Source organism: Schistocerca americana, chromosome 1 (genome assembly GCF_021461395.2).
Source record: "Schistocerca americana isolate TAMUIC-IGC-003095 chromosome 1, iqSchAmer2.1, whole genome shotgun sequence".
Taxonomy (NCBI): Eukaryota; Metazoa; Arthropoda; class Insecta; order Orthoptera; family Acrididae; genus Schistocerca; species Schistocerca americana.
In genome coordinates, this window is record NC_060119.1 from 428,859,284 (window position 1) to 428,879,354 (window position 20,071).

The window sequence follows — 20,071 nt, forward strand, 5'->3', positions numbered from 1 at the left end:
TTGAAATTGGAGCTGTGTGACAAGCATTTTGAATCTATTGAGACTTATCTGTAGAAGACAGTGGTGGTTCTGAAGAATATGACAAAGGGAATAATTCGACAAAGCCCATACTAGTCTATATTTTGTAAAATATTTTGTGAGTGAAATTTTCAGTGTTGCCCTAGGTCTCAGAGCATGAATTTAATATATATCACTTGTTTCAGCACTGCATACGAAAAGTGCGAAATTAATTATCCTTTATCACATTTTTTTGTATTTCTCGAACTTGTTATCCTTTTTAATCCTATTTCTGGTATCATGTGAGCACTATTCAAGCGTTTTCGTTTTTTGTTCAATTTTAGTGGACACTAAATATGTCCTGTGTCAGTTTAGTTCTTACTGTACTGTGACTCACTCCTATTATTGAACAAAGTTATTAACTCATTTTATACCACCATTAGTTTTCGATGAATAATGTTTCCCATCACTTTCTAGGCACTCCAAATCCAGAAAACTTATACTGTTGACACACCTGCAGAGGTGACTTCATGTTTTTTTTCCAAAACAAAGTATTTCCTGAATGAAACTTAGTACATGAATGTGTTAGTGACTTTAAAAAAATTTAAATTAACAACCTAATAATGCAATATATATTCAGATCTACTGTTTAGTGATGCTGCCAAGCACTGCAATGAAAGTTCCTATACATTGTGACATCAGATTACACACTTGTTGAATAACACTGAGGAAGGTCATTCCATATAGGTACTACTGAAGTCCAAAAATTCCGCTGTACTAAGTAATAGACGAATTTCACGAGAGAATCGCCAACAGGCGAAATATCAGGCCTATTAGGCGGGAGACGTTTCTCTTGCATAGGCACGCAAGGAAAGTCAACGGCATCTATCGTAGAGCGGCATGAATTAAAGTTCTACAAATCAGTTATGTTGATTATTGAGGGCATCCACAATACTGGGTAGGTTGATTCATGATACTCAATGGCGCCAACATTATAACGTTCATCATTCATTCGGTATTGACGTGAGGTAAAGCAGTCAGGGAGGATGCATCAATTTCATAGCAACTAATGTCGTTTGAGGGATCTTCGGTCTGGTGTCGTGGGTATCTTGTCTTGCGCAGTGGTAACTGCGCACTTTCTCCACGAAAATCACGCAAGCACTATTGTATATGAATTGCATCTTTTCAAACGGACGCTCGTTGTTGATGTGTTGATTACCACGTCGACTCGATGTATGCGTCGGTAAGGAACGAATCGGCGACCTAACTAGTAGTTAGCTGCATCAGACCCCCATCGGCAACCACATGAACCAGCAGCTTATAACTGGCGCAAAGGTAAACTTTTAGTTTCGATACAGAAATTAAAAGTTACCCCTCTTTCCATGTACAAGTTAAAATGTACCTCAAGTTTTTATATTTAGTCCTGTAGAAGATATATTTTTGTGAAATCAGACGAATCTTTGTGAAGCACCCTTCATATCACGTCCTTTTTTTTTATTGATGAGACGTAGTAATGTCACCTGTAATTTTTATCTTTGGCTACGGCGTAAAATCATTGGTTAAACCCTAATTTTCCTTTCATAATTCCATTACGCCTAAACTCAATTCAGTGTACCAGATCTCTGCAAAAAATCCAGTACTTTGTCCACAAAAATTTTCTGCGCTTACCTTTTACTTATTGTGCATGGTCTCCTTCGCAATACACTGCATAAAGCTGGGTTCGCACACGCAACTAATGTGGCTTTCTGTAAGTTCATAGAGCACGCCGCAAACTCTACGTAGTTGCACAGCTTTCAACACGGCGTCAACTGAAATCATATGGGCGGGTATTTATATTATAGCAACGATCATGGCATTAGAGCTGTGACAAGAGGTAAACACAAGGAACAAGAAACCTTAATGTTAAATCCGAAGACAGCTTTCGCTCAGGGATAAATCGGGGGCCACAAACCAGGGTTGCCACAAGTATCCCCAGTGAAATTCCCTGATTTTCAGACAAGTTTTAGCATTTTCCCCTGACAGATTTTGAAATCTCAAGGGTAAGCAAAGACGTAAGTTGATAATTCATCTTTGCAGCTACCGTACAAGAAACAATAGTGCCAAACGAGGAAAAGTCTAAATGAAAGTTGCAAGCATTTCCTACAGTGAGCAAAAATCTTAGACACTAACATCAACATCTTTTGTAATTAACTGTTTTTAGATGGAGAAAGCAAGCCAAATGGTATACGTGCTTCACTAAGGCCACTGATGTTATTTTATTTCAATAAAACGAGACATTTGATGACAAAAATACGCATTTTGTTGGAGTCGCAAGGCAGATTTAAAATATCTTCACTGAGTTCAGAAATAACCTCAGAAAAATTAGGCCTCTTGAAAGAAGAGTGTAAGGCAGGGGAGAGTTGCGTAAACCAATAACATAGGTGACCACCAATAAAATATTGGTTCTGCTATGTTCATTGCTGTCAGTTATTACCCACTGTGTTACATCTATTATTTTAGAGGTATTATGTGACTTCTCTTTCGAGAAATATGAGCACATAGCGTACAAATCGCCAGCGACTGCCACAATTTTCTTCTTCTTATCGTCCATGCTTTCTAATATACACTCCTGGAAATTGAAATAAGAACACCGTGAATTCATTGTCCCAGGAAGGGGAAACTTTATTGACACATTCCTGGGGTCAGATACATCACATGATCACACTGACAGAACCACAGGCACATAGACACAGGCAACAGAGCATGCACAATGTCGGCACTAGTACAGTGTATATCCACCTTTCGCAGCAATGCAGGCTGCTATTCTCCCGTGGGGACGATCGTAGAGATGCTGGATGTAGTCCTGTGGAACGGCTTGCCATGCCATTTCCACCTGGCGCCTCAGTTGGACCAGCGTTCGTGCTGGACGTGCAGACCGCGTGAGACGACGCTTCATCCAGTCCCAAACATGCTCAATGCGGAACAGATCCGGAGAACTTGCTGGCCAGGGTAGTTGACTTACACCTTCTAGAGCACGTTGGGTGGCACGGGATACATGCGGACGTGCATTGTCCTGTTGGAACAGCAAGTTCCCTTGCCGGTCTAGGAATGGTAGAACGATGGGTTCGATGACGGTTTGGACGTAACGTGCACTATTCAGTGTCCCCTCGACGATCACCAGTGGTGTACGGCCAGTGTAGGAGATCGCTCCCCACACCATGATGCCGGGTGTTGGCCCTGTGTGCCTCGGTCGTATGCAGTCCTGATTGTGGCGCTCACCTGCACGGCACCAAACACGCATACGACCATCATTGGCACCAAGGCAGAAGCGACTCTCATCGCTGAAGACGACACATCTCCATTCGTCCCTCCATTCACGCCTGTCGCGACACCACTGGAGGCGGGCTGCACGATGTTGGGGCGTGAGCGGAAGACGGCCTAACGGTGTGCGGGACCGTAGCCCAGCTTCATGGAGACGGTTGCGAATGGTCCTCGCCGATACCCCAGGAGCAACAGTGTCCCTAATTTGCTGGGAAGTGGCGGTGCGGTCCCCTACGGCACTGCGTAGGATCCTACGGTCTTGGCGTGCATCCGTGCGTCGCTGCGGTCCGGTCCCAGGTCGACGGGCACGTGCACCTTCCGCCGACCACTGGCGACAACATCGATGTACTGTGGAGACCTCACGCCCCACGTGTTGAGCAATTCGGCGGTACGTCCACCCGGCCTCCCGCATGCCCACTATACGCTCTCGCTCAAAGTCCGTCAACTGCACATACGGTTCACGTCCACGCTGTCGCGGCATGCTACCAGTGTTAAAGACTGCGATGGAGCTCCGTATGCCACGGCAAACTGGCTGACACTGACGGCGGCGGCGCACAAATGCTGCGCAGCTAGCGCCATTCGACGGCCAACACCGCGGTTCCTGGTGTGTCCGCTGTGCCGTGCGTGTGATCATTGCTTGTACAGCCCTCTCGCAGTGTCCGGAGCAAGTATGGTGGGTCTGACACACCGGTGTCAATGTGTTCTTTTTTCCATTTCCAGGAGTGTATAAACTACTTTAAAGTGCCAAAATGTACTAGAGTAAATAAAATGTCTATAAAACGCCACACCTTACAACGTATCTGCGATGAGACAAGCAATTTCTGAAATCCATCGCCAATGGCGTCTGGCCTGCCGAGGAGCACTACAGTCCTGGGTCCATGGATAAACCACGAAAATCCGTTGCATTATGCCACACACAAACAGACCCCAAATCCACTAATGTGGCCACCTATTCAGGAGTCACAGACAGCATGTTGATAAACGGGACTGCGATGATCAATCCATGCAGCAGACATCTTGTGCAAATACTGTGACAATCAATAATAATGAGGATAGGTAGTAACACACCGTAAAGATGATCGCTGAATGGTTCAAATGGCTCTTAGCACTATGGGACTCAACTGCTGTGGTCATAAGTCCCCTAGAACTTAGAACTACTTAAACCTAACTAACTTAAGGACAGCACACAACACCCAGCCATCACGAGGCAGAGAAAATCCCTGACCCCGCCGGGAATCGAACCCGGGAACCCGGGCGTGGGAAGCGAGAACGCTACCGCACGATCACGAGATGCGGGCATGATCGCTGAGCAGGCACTTTTCTACAGTATCCGAGAATCCGATCCAAACGAATCACTCCCCACGCCTCCTCGCCTCTCATCTGCAGCTGCCATGCTAGCAGCGACAAATGGTGGCACCAACGACTGCAAACTGAGGAGAGTGGTTGGAAGGAGGGCAGAAGCACTAGTTATGAGGGAGGAGGGAAGCGGCGCACGTGCTCAGCTTGCACCCAACCAATGACGATGCGTGACATCTCAGTAAACCAACCATTTCATCTACTGAGGCTTTCAGAACCTGTGGCAATCCTACAAACATATGCAAAAGAAATAACATACGAAGACGAAAATGCTGGATGCTATGGTAAGCTAACCAACAGTGGCATGTAAATATCGCCTGCAGACACGTCACTCTTCCAAGATTTTAGAATCTTATTGTATTCGTTGATCTAGGCATATAGTCCAGAATGCAGACTGCTTGGTTTCAAAAGTCGCGAAGTTTCTGTTACATATTAATTTTATCTATTTATTCATCCAAAAATCTTTCAACATTTTGGGCTACATCATTGATCTGGAGGTGGTAAATTCCTATGAGACCAAACTGCTGAAGTCATCGTCCCTAGGATTACACACTACCTAATCTAACTTAACTAACTTACGCCACACACACACACACACACACACACACACACACACACACACACACACACAAACGCGCGCGCGCGAGGGAGGACTCAAAGCCGACAGGGAAAGCTGCGCGAACTGTGGGGAGGTGCCTAAGACCGCGCGGTGCATTGATCTGAAAATTATCGCCCCCCACCCCCTCACACACACACACTGCAACAAAAAATTAAGCATAAGTAGTTGTTTTTTGATTTCCAGAAGCTGCGAAAGTGCACGTGCCGACAACTGTTTTGACTTTTTCGGTAATAAAGCGAAAACGCACCGAAATCGAATGGAGTAGGCCTCTACAGCAGCAATTACTTCACGATTAATTGCGACAGAATGTTCATGTTTTGAAATACTGCCACCAAGGAGCAGTGGAGCAAGGAAAGTAGCGTAACACAGTACAACCAAGTTGAACTTTTTGTAGCATGACACAAGTTGTGTCTCTTAAGAAAACAAAGTTCACACATGCAATTGCAGTGTACCACTAGCTGTGGAGCCACTTTTGTTGCCTGTGTGATTCCGGCTTAACTCCCAGATTCACTACTGATACGTATTTATACGAGGGTTGGATCTTTAATTTTGGCAACTATTTATTTACACCTCGTACAAAATAGATACGTGTTTCAAAGTTTTACTGCCCTTCAAAGTAGTCACCAGCGTTGTGCACAACCCGTTGCCAGCGATGTGGAAGTCGTAGGATACTCTTAGCAATGCCAGTTGTGTTGACAGTTCCAGCGGCGCGGTCTATTGCCCAACGAATATGTAGTAGTTCTGAAGCCAATGCCGTGAACTGTTTCCTTCAGTTTAGAAATCGAGTTGAACTCACGAGGGCTTAATTCAGGGGTTTGCAGTAGGTGGTATAGCACTTGGCAGCCCCATCAGGCAAACAAATCTGTAACAGCTTGCGCTGTACGTGCTTGAGCATTGTCCTGCAAAATGATTGTCAGGTCCTGCAGAAAGTGTCATCACTTCTGTCTCTATGGTGTTCATTTTTGGAACACAACCTACGACCAGCTTAGAGACAGAAGTGATGACACATTCTGCAGGACCTGACCATCATTTTGCAGGACAATGGTTGCCGGCCGCGTTGGCCATGCGGTTCTAGGCGCTGTAGTCCGGAACCGCGCGACTGCTACGGTCGCAGGTTCGAATCCTGCCTCGGGCATGGGTGTGTGTGATGTCCTTAGGTTAGTTAGGTTTAAGTAGTTCTAAGTTCTAGGGGACTGATGACCTCAGATGTTAAGTCCCATAGTGCTCAGAGCCATTTGAACCATTTTTTTGCAGGACAATGCTCAATCACGTACAGTGCACATTTAAACACGTATCTATTTTGTACGAGCTGTAAATAATTAGTTGCCGCTATTAAAGTTCCAACCTTCGTATATATTTGCGTTCGACACCTTCCTTTGAAGGACCTGGAAGAGTCGTACTAGTCGTGTGCTTCCTTCATGGTGCTCCATTTGTTATGAACAGCTGTCTTTATTATTCTATCTTATCGTGGAGAGCGTTTTTCTCGTTCTCTTGTCTTAATTACAATGGAGAACAATAATGTTAAATGTATGTGATACATACTTCTGTTGCAGCATCATCGTGAAATGAGAAAGAATGCGGTTACAAGTTTTTCTTTTCTCTTCCGTAGCTTGCTGATGAACCAGTGGCAAGGAACGATATGCCTGCCTGCGTAAAGGTAATAATATTCAAAATCCAGGACAGCATGCATACAGCTTTACAAAAAAGTGACCATCTCTCACCTCAAAGATGAAGCCGTGAAAATCGTTGTAAAAATACCAACAATACCAAATACCAATGTTCGTTGAATGTTTCTAGAGAGAGGAGTAACTAAAATCATATCATTGTAAGCAATTTTGCTGCATCTCCATTTCCGTACTACTTAAGTTGCATCCTAACATAAACTTCTAAGTTTTACGTTTAATTCGTGGAAATTTTAATTTCGTTAATTCGTGAAAATTTTAATTTCGAAGACTACAGCACGCTTCTTTTGTATTTAAAAAGTACGACAATGAACTTCACTGAAGCGTGAAAGTTGATCGCAGCATTAAGGACAGGTAAGTTCAGCAAGTTCTCTGTAGCTTCTGGGAAGAGCACTGACAAGGGAACCTCTCCATCACACCCCCGTCAGATTTAGTTATAAGTTGGCGCAGTGGATAGGCCTTGAAAAACTGAACACAGATCAATCGAGAAAGCAGAAAGAAGTTGTGTAGAACTATGAAAAAAATAAGCAAAATATACAAACTGAGTAGTCCATGCGCAACATAGGCAACATCAAGGATAGTGTGAGCTCAGGATTGCCGTGGTCCCGTGGTTAGCGTGAGCCGCTGTGGAAGAAGAGGTCCTTGGTTCAAGTCTTTCCTCGAGTGGAAAGTTTAATTTTTTTATTTTCAGACAATTATCAAAGTTCAGGCACTCACACATAATCAACTTCGCTCTCCAAAATTCCAGGACATGTTCAGATTTGCTTGGACATATGCAGGATTTGACGGTCTACACATAGAAAAATTTGAAAACGTTAACAACATATGTTTTGACAGAGCACAGGGAAAACTGTGCGACTGTGAAACTGTTGCATTCATTTGTTGCAGTTTATGTGACAAACTCTTATGTTTTCATCACTTTTTTGGGAGTGATTATCACATCCACAAGAAAACCTAAATCGGGCAAGGTAGAAGAATCTTTTTACCCATTCGCCAAGTGTGCTAACGACTTCGTTAAGACATCTGAGTGAACTTGAAATAGCAACGACCGTGTCGTAGCATTCGAACCGTTGTAGGAGTCACGTGCGTCCTGTCATGTGACGCACATGCCGTCACCAGTGTCGTATAGAATATATCAGACCTGTTTTCCTGTGGAGGAATCGGTTGACCTATGACCTTGCGATCAAATGTTTTCGGTTCCCATTGGAGATGGGCACGTCCTTTCGTCTACTAATCGCACCGTTTTTCGGTGCGGTCGCAAAACACAGACACTAAACTTATTACAGTGAACAGACACATCAGTTAACGAACGGACAGATCATAACTTTGCGAAAATAAACAATGTAAACTTTTCACTGGAAGGAAGACTTGAACCAAGGATCTCTCGTTCGGCGACTGCTCACGCTAACCACGGGACCACGGAGCTCCTGAGCTCACACTATCCTTGATGTTGCCTATGTTGCGAATGGACTACTCAGTTTGTATATTTTGCTTATTTTTTCATAGTTCCATAAAACTTCTTCCTGTTTTCTCGATTGATCTGTGTTCAGGTTTTCAAGGCCTATCCACTGTGCCAACTTATAACTAAATCTGAGCGGGGTGCGGTGGGAAGGTTCCCTTGTGAGAAATATTTTTGCTAACAATGAAATGTGTATGGTAAGCGTTGGGTTAGAGTCAGTTGAAAGAACATGGGAAAAGTTCACTTCCCCACAATAGTTACCTGCAAATACATCCAGCTTTTATTTATTTTCCGTGGCATTTGTATGAAGATGGGTTGAAGACCAGCTATTGCACCAAGACGTGATTTATTGCGTGTATGGTTACATGTTACAAAAATAACGACCACGCTTTTCAACTGAACCAATCGCAATCTACTATAGTCTATTTAAAGTTAACTGATAGTTGACGTCTTTTATATAACACACAAACATGGCAAGTCACTTCACAAATGTTGTTCAAGTGTAAAGTGGAGCAATGTTGGATGCCACAACGTAGTCTGAATTGCAACATCCTCTGTTAACAGATGATTTTAAGTGACCAATAACTGAACTGCGGCAGATGATGTGTTCTGAGTTTTGAAGCCCATGTCTCAAGCTAACCACAAATTGGTGATATGTAATACATCTGAGAAAGATATATCTGCGGCAGAACTAAACTCATGGCCGTTTTGTTCACGGCGTTTAAGGCTAACCTCTACGAACAAACTCAAGTCAGAAAAAGTTCGTGATGGAAGCTGAAGAAATGAATTAAAATTGTGTCATGGCCGAGATTTGAATCCAAGTCTCCTTGCTTATTAGGCAGTTATGCTCGTCGTTACACCAGCACAGCACACAGTAAACATAGCTACACGCACTGCCTACTACAATTCCATCCCTAATAAAAAGTGCAATTCACATCTTCAGCTTATTTTCCCCTTCTTAGATTGTCACTGTTGATGAGGCTCTCCGGTATTGGAATAGCACCCCAGTGTTGGACGTAATGGGGAAATCCTGCCTTTGCCTCAGGTGTGTGATACTATTAGGGAGGGCATTGAACTATGGTAGTACGTGCAGCTACGTTAGCTACAATGCTGTGCAAGTGTAATGGCTAGCATACCTGCCTAGCAAGCAGGGAGACTTGGGTTCAAGTCGTAGGCAAGGCACAAATTTCATATCTTCAGCTTCCATCATGATCACAGATAAAGATGAACTCAAACAGCTTCAGGAAAATTTAATTATATCAGAAAAAGTTCAGTTTCAGCCCGCTAAAAGCAAATTGTAATTTGTCGCTGTCATTGGTTACCTGAAACTACCCTCTCACTGGCTACACAAGTTGCCGCGTTACCTACTTATAAGCTGTCCTGGTTGGCATTTGGTTGCAGATTATAGATGACACAGGCAGATGCCAGACGAAAAAAGAATGGTAGGTAGAAAAATAAGAGCAAATAAAAGTCAATACGTTGATGAAAATGAAGTGTCAAAGTAAAAAATTACATTTAAACCGATTAGATGAATAAGAATGATAATCAAACTCTTTTGAATAGGTTTACCAATAAAAAAAATCCCTAAATCTGACGAGGTTCGAGCCTACAACCTTCGAAATGGTAAGTTACTATGCTAATCATTACATTAACGTACAACACTGAACCACAATGTTATATTTGTGACTGTAGTCACCCAGTCGCAATGATGAATTCCAGCCTGATACATTGTCATGCGAAGTTTATCGAACGTAAGCCGATGTCTCTGATTATGCTAACTGCATAAATGATGCTGAATATCACGTCTTGTGCGAAAGTATCCAGCGGTGTTTAGTTAGTGCTGTGTATGAAACATGTGCATTTCATTAGTGTTGTTGTATGTATGTTTGTTGCTTGTGGTGTGATTATTATGTATGAAATAAAAGTGCCAGACCCATGATTAAGGATCCAAACACACCAAGAAAGAATGCCGTCCAAGTAATTGGAAGCGAACCGACCAACTGTTCTGGCAGTTTGGCAACAGCAAACGGTTCGGGGGTGACACTGAGCGCTCTGATCAAAGGAAACCAGCCCCAACCCATGAAGTGTCAACTATTAAGTGACTTTAATCAGACTACAGTAGCTCGCAGGGACGTTGTCTGTAGATCGTGGTAACGCTCAGATTGGCTAACCCGAAATGTTCCACTGACGGGTGAGCTCTAACCAAGCTCACGACAACTGTTTATTTCTCCCAGCCAAATGTCACTGTCAGTTAACAATACTATATTCTCAGCCTTACAGATGATTATATAGCGCATAAGTCTGTGCACGCAACGTTTTCCGTGTATGTGTCAGGTATTAGCTAACGTGGATAGTTTGATTTATGCATTGATGCTAAGCTACAGTTATTCTGATAGTATGTTCAAGCAAAAAAAAAAAAAAACACTTGCAGTTGTGTTAGTTGGGAAGAAAGGGAATGTCGAAACCGGCTCTAAGGAAAGAAAAGGTAAGACGACTAAAATCCATATTTAATGCTCAAAAATCAACTTTTTTTAAAACCATTAGACAAATATAAAGCAGAATTTAGGAGTCATTCTGTGTTTCAAAAATTACTGGACGGAATAAGAAACCGTACGAAGACGGTGAATTAATCAAAACTGCATCTTAGAAGCTGCAGATTCCTTAAGCTTCCTTTTTGAAGAAGATCCCGTTTCGCTGCAGAATTTTGCTTTCCTCGCAGAGACCACTGAAAAGATCAGAATCCTTAACTTGCAGTTCCAAGGTAAGGATAAAGATACTGGTGGAACACATTCGGACATTGTTTCAATCTCAACAACTTATACCTGTGCGAGGAAAAAAGTATCATCCACGGCGAATACAAACACTTCGCCTGTTTGAAACAAGCCCTTCACAAGCAAGGCTCTTCGACGCCTTACACCAACGAACAATCGCGTCAAAATTCTTCCATATTTGAGAAGTCAATTCAACAAACGCTTCCAAGATTTCAAAAGTCTTTGAATGGTGGCACAGTTTGTCATATCGACTTTTATAGGGACTGATGCTGAAGAATACTCTACTTGTGTCATGGAGCACTTTGATTTTCAAGAAGAAACTACTGTGCCCCTAAAGAGAAGTACCCAGTTTTGGCCCAGGCTATTTTCGATGTGAAGGCAATGTTCAGCTAAACATATCTGTGTGAGGTTTCTTATAGTGTACATAAAGTCCGAAGTCCGGGAACACTTTCAATTATAAGAACTCAACACTGTACAGTTGTCATACATATCGCATTTTGAAGAGAAATTCTGAAAGTTTTTTTACAAACATTCGATATGCGAACCATGAGTAAGCCGGCAGACGTCAACACGGTAATTGAATTCTTGCCATACCCGTCCCAGCATGGTATCGTCGACTGCGACAGTCGCTTCCCGTATTTTCTCCCGGAGCTCTGCTTCACCACGTTGTAGAGGCTGTACATACACCAGATCGTTAATGTGTCCCCATAGAAAAAAGTCACACAGAGTGCGATCTGGTGATAGGGAAGGCCATTTGATGAAGTCTAACACACAGAAAGCTCGCTCTGCACCTGAACTCGCCATGTTTGCGACTAGCGCTGACTATCGGCAAATTACCAAACTACGCTGTAGCGGTATACATGAAGGAAAAAAAAAACTATCAGGGTTTCTCTTCAAAATGACATATTTATGATATCTGTACAATGTTTGGTTCTTATGGAATAAATAACTGAAAGTGTTTCCGCACTACACTGTCTGATGAAAACTTTTACAACCCACCCTCCCAACATTAAAATGACTTAACAAAAAAGAGTGCCATCCTTCTCATTAAAGTTAATAATTCATTACTAATTACACTTCAATTTCTTTCTTATGTAAATTCAATTTCTTTTTCTTATATACGGTTTGATTAAAATTTATTTCATACTTATTAGAAATGTAAGTTTGTAGGCAATAAACAAATTAAAGATATTTTACAAAAGTTCTTATTTCTATGCTTGTTTCTTTTGGTAGCTGACAGTAGGATTTAAAAAGAGCCATTAGCTTACAAGCTTCATAAGCATGGCGACTGCTGCTGTACAACATTTTAAATGACAGCTGCAGAAGTGTCAAAATATCGACTACAAATTTGAAAATTGAGACAGCATGAAAAATAATTTGATGGATAATCTCAAACGTTGAAGCATATGGAGAAAATTGCATTCACTTCCCTCCAATGGCGAAAGTCGAAGGCTTGTTGCTCAAAATTTTGGGAACAGTTGAAATCAGCCACATACAAATTACTAAAGATTTTATCTGTCCACGTAAAATGTCTTAGTTGTGTTAACGTATGATTATGGTGAAAATAAAAGCGTAAACAGTAACAGTTATGAAAAATGAAACACTTAGAAAGGATGGCCCAACTGAATCCAAACTCAGCGTACGTTTATGACAGAGTATTGGCAATAAGTGATTAATATTGTAGAAAAAAGGCTTATACGTGTAGCAAGTTGAATAGATCAGACTAATTGGTGTTTGTCGCCTCCCTCCTACAGAGTATACTGTAATGACAGTGATGTGTCTGTGAAACCAGTTGGTAAATGAATACTGTACGCGCCATTGAGCGGATACTGACCCACCCAGTAAGACTACAACCAGAAATCTTGTCTGCATGGTCGAACTGACATTGTTGATTCTACACTGGAGCACAGCCACAGGTGCGGACCTACCTGCATCAATGGTTTGATGCAGTCACCTCCAGGTCGCCAATGCTTGTTGGCATCCATTTTATAGAAATATAACCTCCACATGTGAATTTTAAAAATAACATAACCTCCACAGATTGCAGCTGGTACGGGAACCTGTCACTAGTATGCTGAGAGACAAAATGAAGTGATTTAAGGTGAGCGCCACAACAGCTTGCTCTGTAGTGAGACTGAATGCGTGTTAATTCATACCATTATCACTGCAGTCTGCACTGACCTGAGATGTAGAGAGAACAAGCTATGTATGATGGTTTGGGACACCACTGCATGCAGTTCAATATTTCGAAAATGTGGTTGGTCGGCAGTTTGTTCGTTAAGATTGTCCATCAATCACTTTTGATGCTTTGTGGACCTGCCTGCATACGAATGACATGGAGGGATATTCACTAGGATCATACAAGGCCACCTTTCGAGATTGACTACAGTATGTGGGTGCTTCACAACACACTGAATTCCTACACTGATAGACAGTACACAGTTCTGTAATCATTTGAGCGTTATGTATCCAATTTATAATGCTGCATATTTCACTAACGTTAGAGTACCTTTACGATCGACTCAAGCTCTCGTTTCAACACTATAATTTCTCTTCGCATTATAACCTTCTGTACTGTGTTCGGATTACAAAAAACCTATTCATTTTTGATACAGACAGTTAAGATGCAGTAATAAATTCCGCCAGAGTAGGGGAAAAGTAAGGCATTAACTTTGAGTGTGGCTCTCTATCATCAATAGGAGTTTGCCATTCACTGTCATTCTTTAGCCCAGCAACATAACATGATAATGTTACTACCAAAACCTTATATTAGCAGTGAGACTTTACTGAATAATAAAGATTTACTGAAGTTTGATCTAATGGTTGAAACCCTGACAGATAATAACATTGATTTTAACTCCGATATAAGCCTTTATTTTAAAAAGCACAGTGTATGTGATTGATGGCCACATACAAATAACTGTTCAGTACCCGTCGCTTGTGCAAAATCTGGAACTGCTTTGTGCATACACAACTTTTGTACCCTGCAGCATAATAACATACAAGTGCTGGTAGGCAAAAATGACACTAACAGCAAATACACTGCCCATAACTTTATCGATTCCAGGCGAAACCAAGACGAAATTACCTCAACAAAACTCCAGACGCAAGATGACAGTTAATATATCGTTGATTCAGTGCAGATACTTTGATCCTGACCACCATTCTTAATTTTCACAATAATTTCATATAAATACTTACGATAAAATACATAGGAGTCTTTGCAGTCGTTCGCAACCTGTTAATAATCTCACTTATAACATGATTTCAACAATTTTAAACACATCTCAGACACATCCGACTCTGAGTCAAAACACTAATTCGACCTACTTTATTAATCAGAACTACAATTAAATACCTAATGAAAGTCACCGGAATATTAAAGGCAAAAACTCATGCTAATAAGATCATTTTTGTCTCTGTGGAGTATTTTGTGTAGTTATTGCAGTATTTACACAATAAACTAAATTGAATACTTTCTTTTATTTGTTTAATCTGAAAAATAACCTGTTACTTATATTGCAGCCATTATGTTTTTCATCTGGCATATCACAAGTGTGACACTCATGCTCTCATGATGGGTTCAGCTGTTACAATTTATTACAAACGGTAACAGTAATAATGTTAATAACTTTTTAACTATTGCTGCTCCAGACATGGACTTATGTTCAATGAGTTTGTCCCATTGCCCCCGTTCGAAAACTGTAATTGGTTTTTCTGTAGCATACCACTAACGAAGTTTACGTATTTTCATTAAAAGTATATTAATGATGGCACTCCAAGTCACAGCTCATCCTACAACCATGCCGGGGGGAACACGTCCTGAGAAAACATGACCGCTGGAGCTCGTCTTCACTTGCGCTCAGCTCGCCTGTCGCTATCCATCTTGACAGTTGGCCACCCAAGCATATATTTATGGCGGCCGAAAGCCAACCTATCAGATTCAGTCCGTCGTGTGGCAGTCAAACCAGCTGCTGTAACGTTACACACTCCAGCTTCATATATCGCTCACATGCTGAGTAATATATGAAGTAGCACCATACTTCACCGTCCACATAAAGTTATGTAATACCAATTTTTCCAGACATTTAACTGTGCCTAAGCTCAGGTAATCAATCAACATGAACATTATAAATAGCAAGCATATACACACATTAACTAAAATATAAATGATGTAGCTAACCTAAGTATTGTATAAAAATTTTGATAATCAGTCTTTGACTGGTCTACCAACTGAATCATTTTACATGAAATAAATGCAGACGCAAGATTATAATATGTTAACACTACCACTTTTCTTTATACACACATAGTTGCTCTCCTACCTGCATCCAGTTGGTACAACTGGATTCTTGTGTCTAAGGCTTTCACGGTTAGATTGTACACCTTGCAAACTCATCAATGCACCGCCAACAGTGCTGTGCCACCCATTGCCAGCCAAGCCATATCCTATCAAAATGTTCAGACAAAAGCTCCAATGAGTGAGTGCTCAAAATCTTTTACCCATAATGACCCAGTGATCAGGCTACAGAAACCCTTCGCTAGTTCACCATGTGTCCACTGCATTTAGATTTCAAGTGAGACTTATCAAGACAACAATACAAATGATTAATTATGGAGTAAAACAGCTGCATATTCCTATAATATTAATTGATAATACAACACTTTAAAATTTTGAAAAGACACCTTTGCATCCCTTGAGTTACCCATTATACCCACAAAACAAAGTCCTTCTTTCTCCTCTGCGCCAATAGCCACCAAAGTATATTAACGTAATCCCAAATCCATTGATTTCCATAATTCTAAATCGAAGATTACATTTACCTACTAGCACTACACAGAACAATCAAAGTACTGTACACCCCATTGCTAATCTCACCCCAACTGCCTAGACTGACCCCCATGAGTTATTTCCCATGCCACTGTTGCCTTTCCATAATATCTAACATTTATCCACCTGACAATACAAACTTAAATTTCCCTGTGTCTGCACATTTATCAATAACAAATCACTTGTATTTTTCACTTATACAATACATCCACGCATATCTTATGAGTAGTAAAATTCCTATAATCCTGATATAAATGAAACTTCTAACATCAATTCTACTGATATCAGCTGTGCAAATCATATTATAAACATATATACACCATACTTCCAACTAAAGAACATGGTAAATACACACTTTATATACATTTGGGTGCATTGTATTCTCTTCATTCACTTTTCATTATATCTGCTCAGCTCAGTTATATTTCACAGACCAAAGTTTTATTTGATACTGGGTACACCAGTCTGTAGGTGTGTGGCCACTCTGTTACTTCAAATGGCCCAGGATATAATTCAAATAATTTTTTGATTTCCTAATCAGTTTCACTAGATTTTTCTTCCGTTCTGACCAAAACCATCAGCTAATCTCACATGCCAGAAACATGAAGATAAACCTACACTAGACATAAGGTGTATATTGTTAAAATTCTGCAAAAGTTCATTAATGTTCTGGTTGGTCACTCTCTTATACAGTTACTTTGTTTAGTCTCCCTGCATCTAACACAATCCTCACAGATGCATCTTTCTTTTTATTTGTAAGAATTGGGTTACTATACTCACACCTGCCTAACCTTCCAATCCAGCATTTATTTATTTACTTATTTATTTTATTCTGGCCCTTACTGCGTCCTTGTCTGTCACAGCAATAGTGAAACATTTAACACTAATCAATATGTGGGGGGCATTACCTTTAAACGATATTTAAAATCTTTCCCAAGCGTATCTGAAAACACATCTTTATATTTACTCAATAGTTCCTTGAGCTGTGGGCTTTGATCCTTGGATAAATGTTGGGTGTCATTTATATGCTGTAGAGAACATGTCTCCCTACTATACTCATTCTCTTTTTCGGTCAGCCATTACTTTACCTTCTATCCATTCCTTTTTAAATTTAACTACTTTTCTGTTACCTCCATCATTATGTTCCAGAAAACTGTCTCTTACAATAATATTACAATTGACTTGCTAAGAAAATACATCCCGAGGATAATATTCATAGCAAGGAGAGGTGCCACAAGGCAATTATATCAGAACACTAATCCCCAGTCTTAAAATCTGATAGAATTTTCCTCTTTACTGACTTGCTATGAGGGTCGACTGAAAAGTAATGCCTCCCTCCACCTTCGTAACTCTTCAATAGTTGGCAGCATTGGTATGCGGCAGATACTGTCTTGTTCCGTAGTCTCTTCTCTACAGCTCCAGATGGCGGGAAGCCTTAGCATTGAACGGTTGTGTTGTTACAGTGTAAAGTATGTAACCCTGCGCAGACGTCGGTCAATGCTATTTAAGCAACGTGCAGTCATTGAATTCTTGGCAGCAGGTGTCACGCCAAAGGAGATTCACAAGAGAATGAAAGCTGTTTATGGTGACTGTGTTGATGTGAATACTGTGCGTCGTTAGGCGAGTAAGTTTAAAGATGTTGAGGCGGGAACATCTAACCTGCGTGACAAAGAGTTGGACGGCCTGTGACAGCAACCACCGAGTTTCACAAGCAAAATGTTGACAGACTGATTCAGGACGATCGTCGTATCACTCAGAGAGAAATTGCAAGCACAATAGGCATTCCACACGAACGTGTTGGTCACATTATTGCTTTGCTTGGCTATTGTAAGGTCTTTGCATGATGGATACCCCGGATTTTGACTCCTAAAATGAAAGCACACAGACTTGGAAAGCACACAGACTTGAAATATGTAAGGAATTCCTCTCGCGTTACGGGAATGAAGGTGAAGCATTTCTCCATTCAATTGTGACAGGAGGCGAAACGTCGGTACACCATTACGACCTGGAGACGAAACGTAAGTCTATGGAATACCGGCACAAAGGCTCACCCCAGAAAAAGAAATTCAAGACGCAGCTCTCAGCTGGAAAAATCATGGCCACAGTGTTCTGGGACGCAAATGGTTTTATCCATGTTGATTTCCTTGATAGTGGAACAGCAATAAATTCAGAGCTTTACATCACAACGCTGCGAACTCTGAAACGACGGCTAACAAGGGTCCGAAAGGAAAAGTGAAATGTTTTCCTGCAGCATGACAATGCCAAACCATACTCTTTACGTTCCACCACAGCAGAATTTAAGAGACCGAATCTCACCATTGTACGGTATCCTCCATACAGTCCAGATTTCGCATCATCTGTTCCGATAGTGAAAGACGATATGTGGGGACATCAATATGCCTCTGATGAAGACGTTGAGAGAACTGTGAGTCTGTGGTTGCGGAAACAGAGTGTCGACCATCTTCTGTGACGGCTTCAGAAAACTTGTTCACTGTTGGCAGAAATGTATAAAATTGGCTGCTGATTACGTGGAAAAGTGAATATTGGTAATTAAAGATCACATTCTAAGGATTATTTCTGCTTTTGATTTATTCAAATATTCCCATCCAAACGCAATTCACGAAGGGCGAGGCATTACTTTCCATTTAACTCCTGTACATTCCCAGTTGCAGTCTTAAAATTAACTCCAATTACAGTAAACTCCACCGAATCTCTGCTTCTTATCTATTGCCAGAATGATCAGATACAGCTGACACACTAGGTCAACAACGTAATAGTGCAATACTTCCTACATTTCCCGCTTTTTCAATAATTATCCTCTACAATTCAGTCTCTTCCAACAGATCTGCTTCAATTTCTTCTGTGATGTCTCTATCCTTACCCAAACACTCTTATACATGTATAAAATGCGTGTTTGACCATCAGCTACTTTGATTTTAAACCCAAAAATCAACCGGTTTCAGTCTTGGACCATCTTCATGGATAAGGGTTAAAATGGTTTAAGCCACCACATTACAGTTGTTATTACTTAAATAATGTGTAGAGTATGTCATGAATATCAATATACGACATAAGACCTTGAGGAGCAAACATACAAATTCTAAATGTACACAGATTGCACATTTAGTATTCGTATGTTTGCTTCTAAAGTCCTGTCGTATATTGTTATTCATGGCATGCTCTACTCATTATTTAAGTAATGACAAATGTAATGTGGTGGTGTAAACCATTTTAACCCTGAAACTTCCTGGCAGATTAAAACTGTGTGCCCGACCGAGACTCTAACTCGGGACCTTTGCCTTCCGCGGGCAAGTGCTCTACCAACTGAGCTACCGAAGCACGACTCACGCCCGGTACTCACAGCTTTACTTCTGCCAGTACCTCGTCCCCTACCTTCCAAACTTCACAGAAGCTCTCCTGCGAACCTTGCAGAACTAGCACTCCTGAAAGAAAGGATATTGCGGAGACATGGCTTAGTTGGTAGAGCACTTGCCCGCGGAAGGCAAAGGTCCCGAGTTCGAGTCTCGGTCGGGCACACAGTTTTAATCTGCCAGGAAGTTTCATATCAGCGCACACTCCGCTGCAGGGTGAAAATCTCATTCTGGCATTTTAACCCTTCTCTGTGAAAATGATCCAAGACTGAAATTGGTTGATATTTGGGTTTAAAATAAAAGTGGCTGATGGCCAGACATGCAATTTATACATTACTTGACGGCTGTTGATAGTCACCTTCCAAAAATGTTGTTTTATACATATCCCCATATTCTATATCTGCATCTTCCGTAAGCAAATGCTTATCCACTTCAATTATATCCTGTTCACCCCCTAATTCTTCAGTTTTACTAGCATCTTTGAATTTTAAACTATCCCATTCCTCAGAAATTAAGACTTTATCGATCTTACCATAAGACATCCAGTCATTAACATCATACTCAGGTTCCTCTTTTCCCATTCAGTCTCTACTAATATTCTTACTAAGAACCATCTGACTAACTTCCATAAACACTTGTGGCTCAACTTCTTCCACAGGATAAAACTCAACTTTTACATTACTGC

General features: G+C 41.2%; 1 protein-coding gene across 4 annotated transcripts in view; it reads left to right on the forward strand.

Moving 5' to 3' along the window:
• The window catches only part of LOC124602602 (steroid hormone receptor ERR1), a 385,569-nt gene that overhangs the window by 287,324 nt on the left and 78,174 nt on the right, over positions 1–20,071 (forward strand). For 3 of the 4 annotated variants that reach the window (XM_047136335.1, XM_047136331.1, XM_047136334.1), the window contains exon 3: positions 6,882–6,929. The exons of the other annotated variant lie outside the window; for it this stretch is intronic. In XM_047136335.1, the coding sequence (XP_046992291.1) occupies positions 6,882–6,929 (48 nt within the window). The remainder of the gene's footprint in view (positions 1–6,881; positions 6,930–20,071) is intronic. 4 annotated transcript variants of the gene reach the window in all.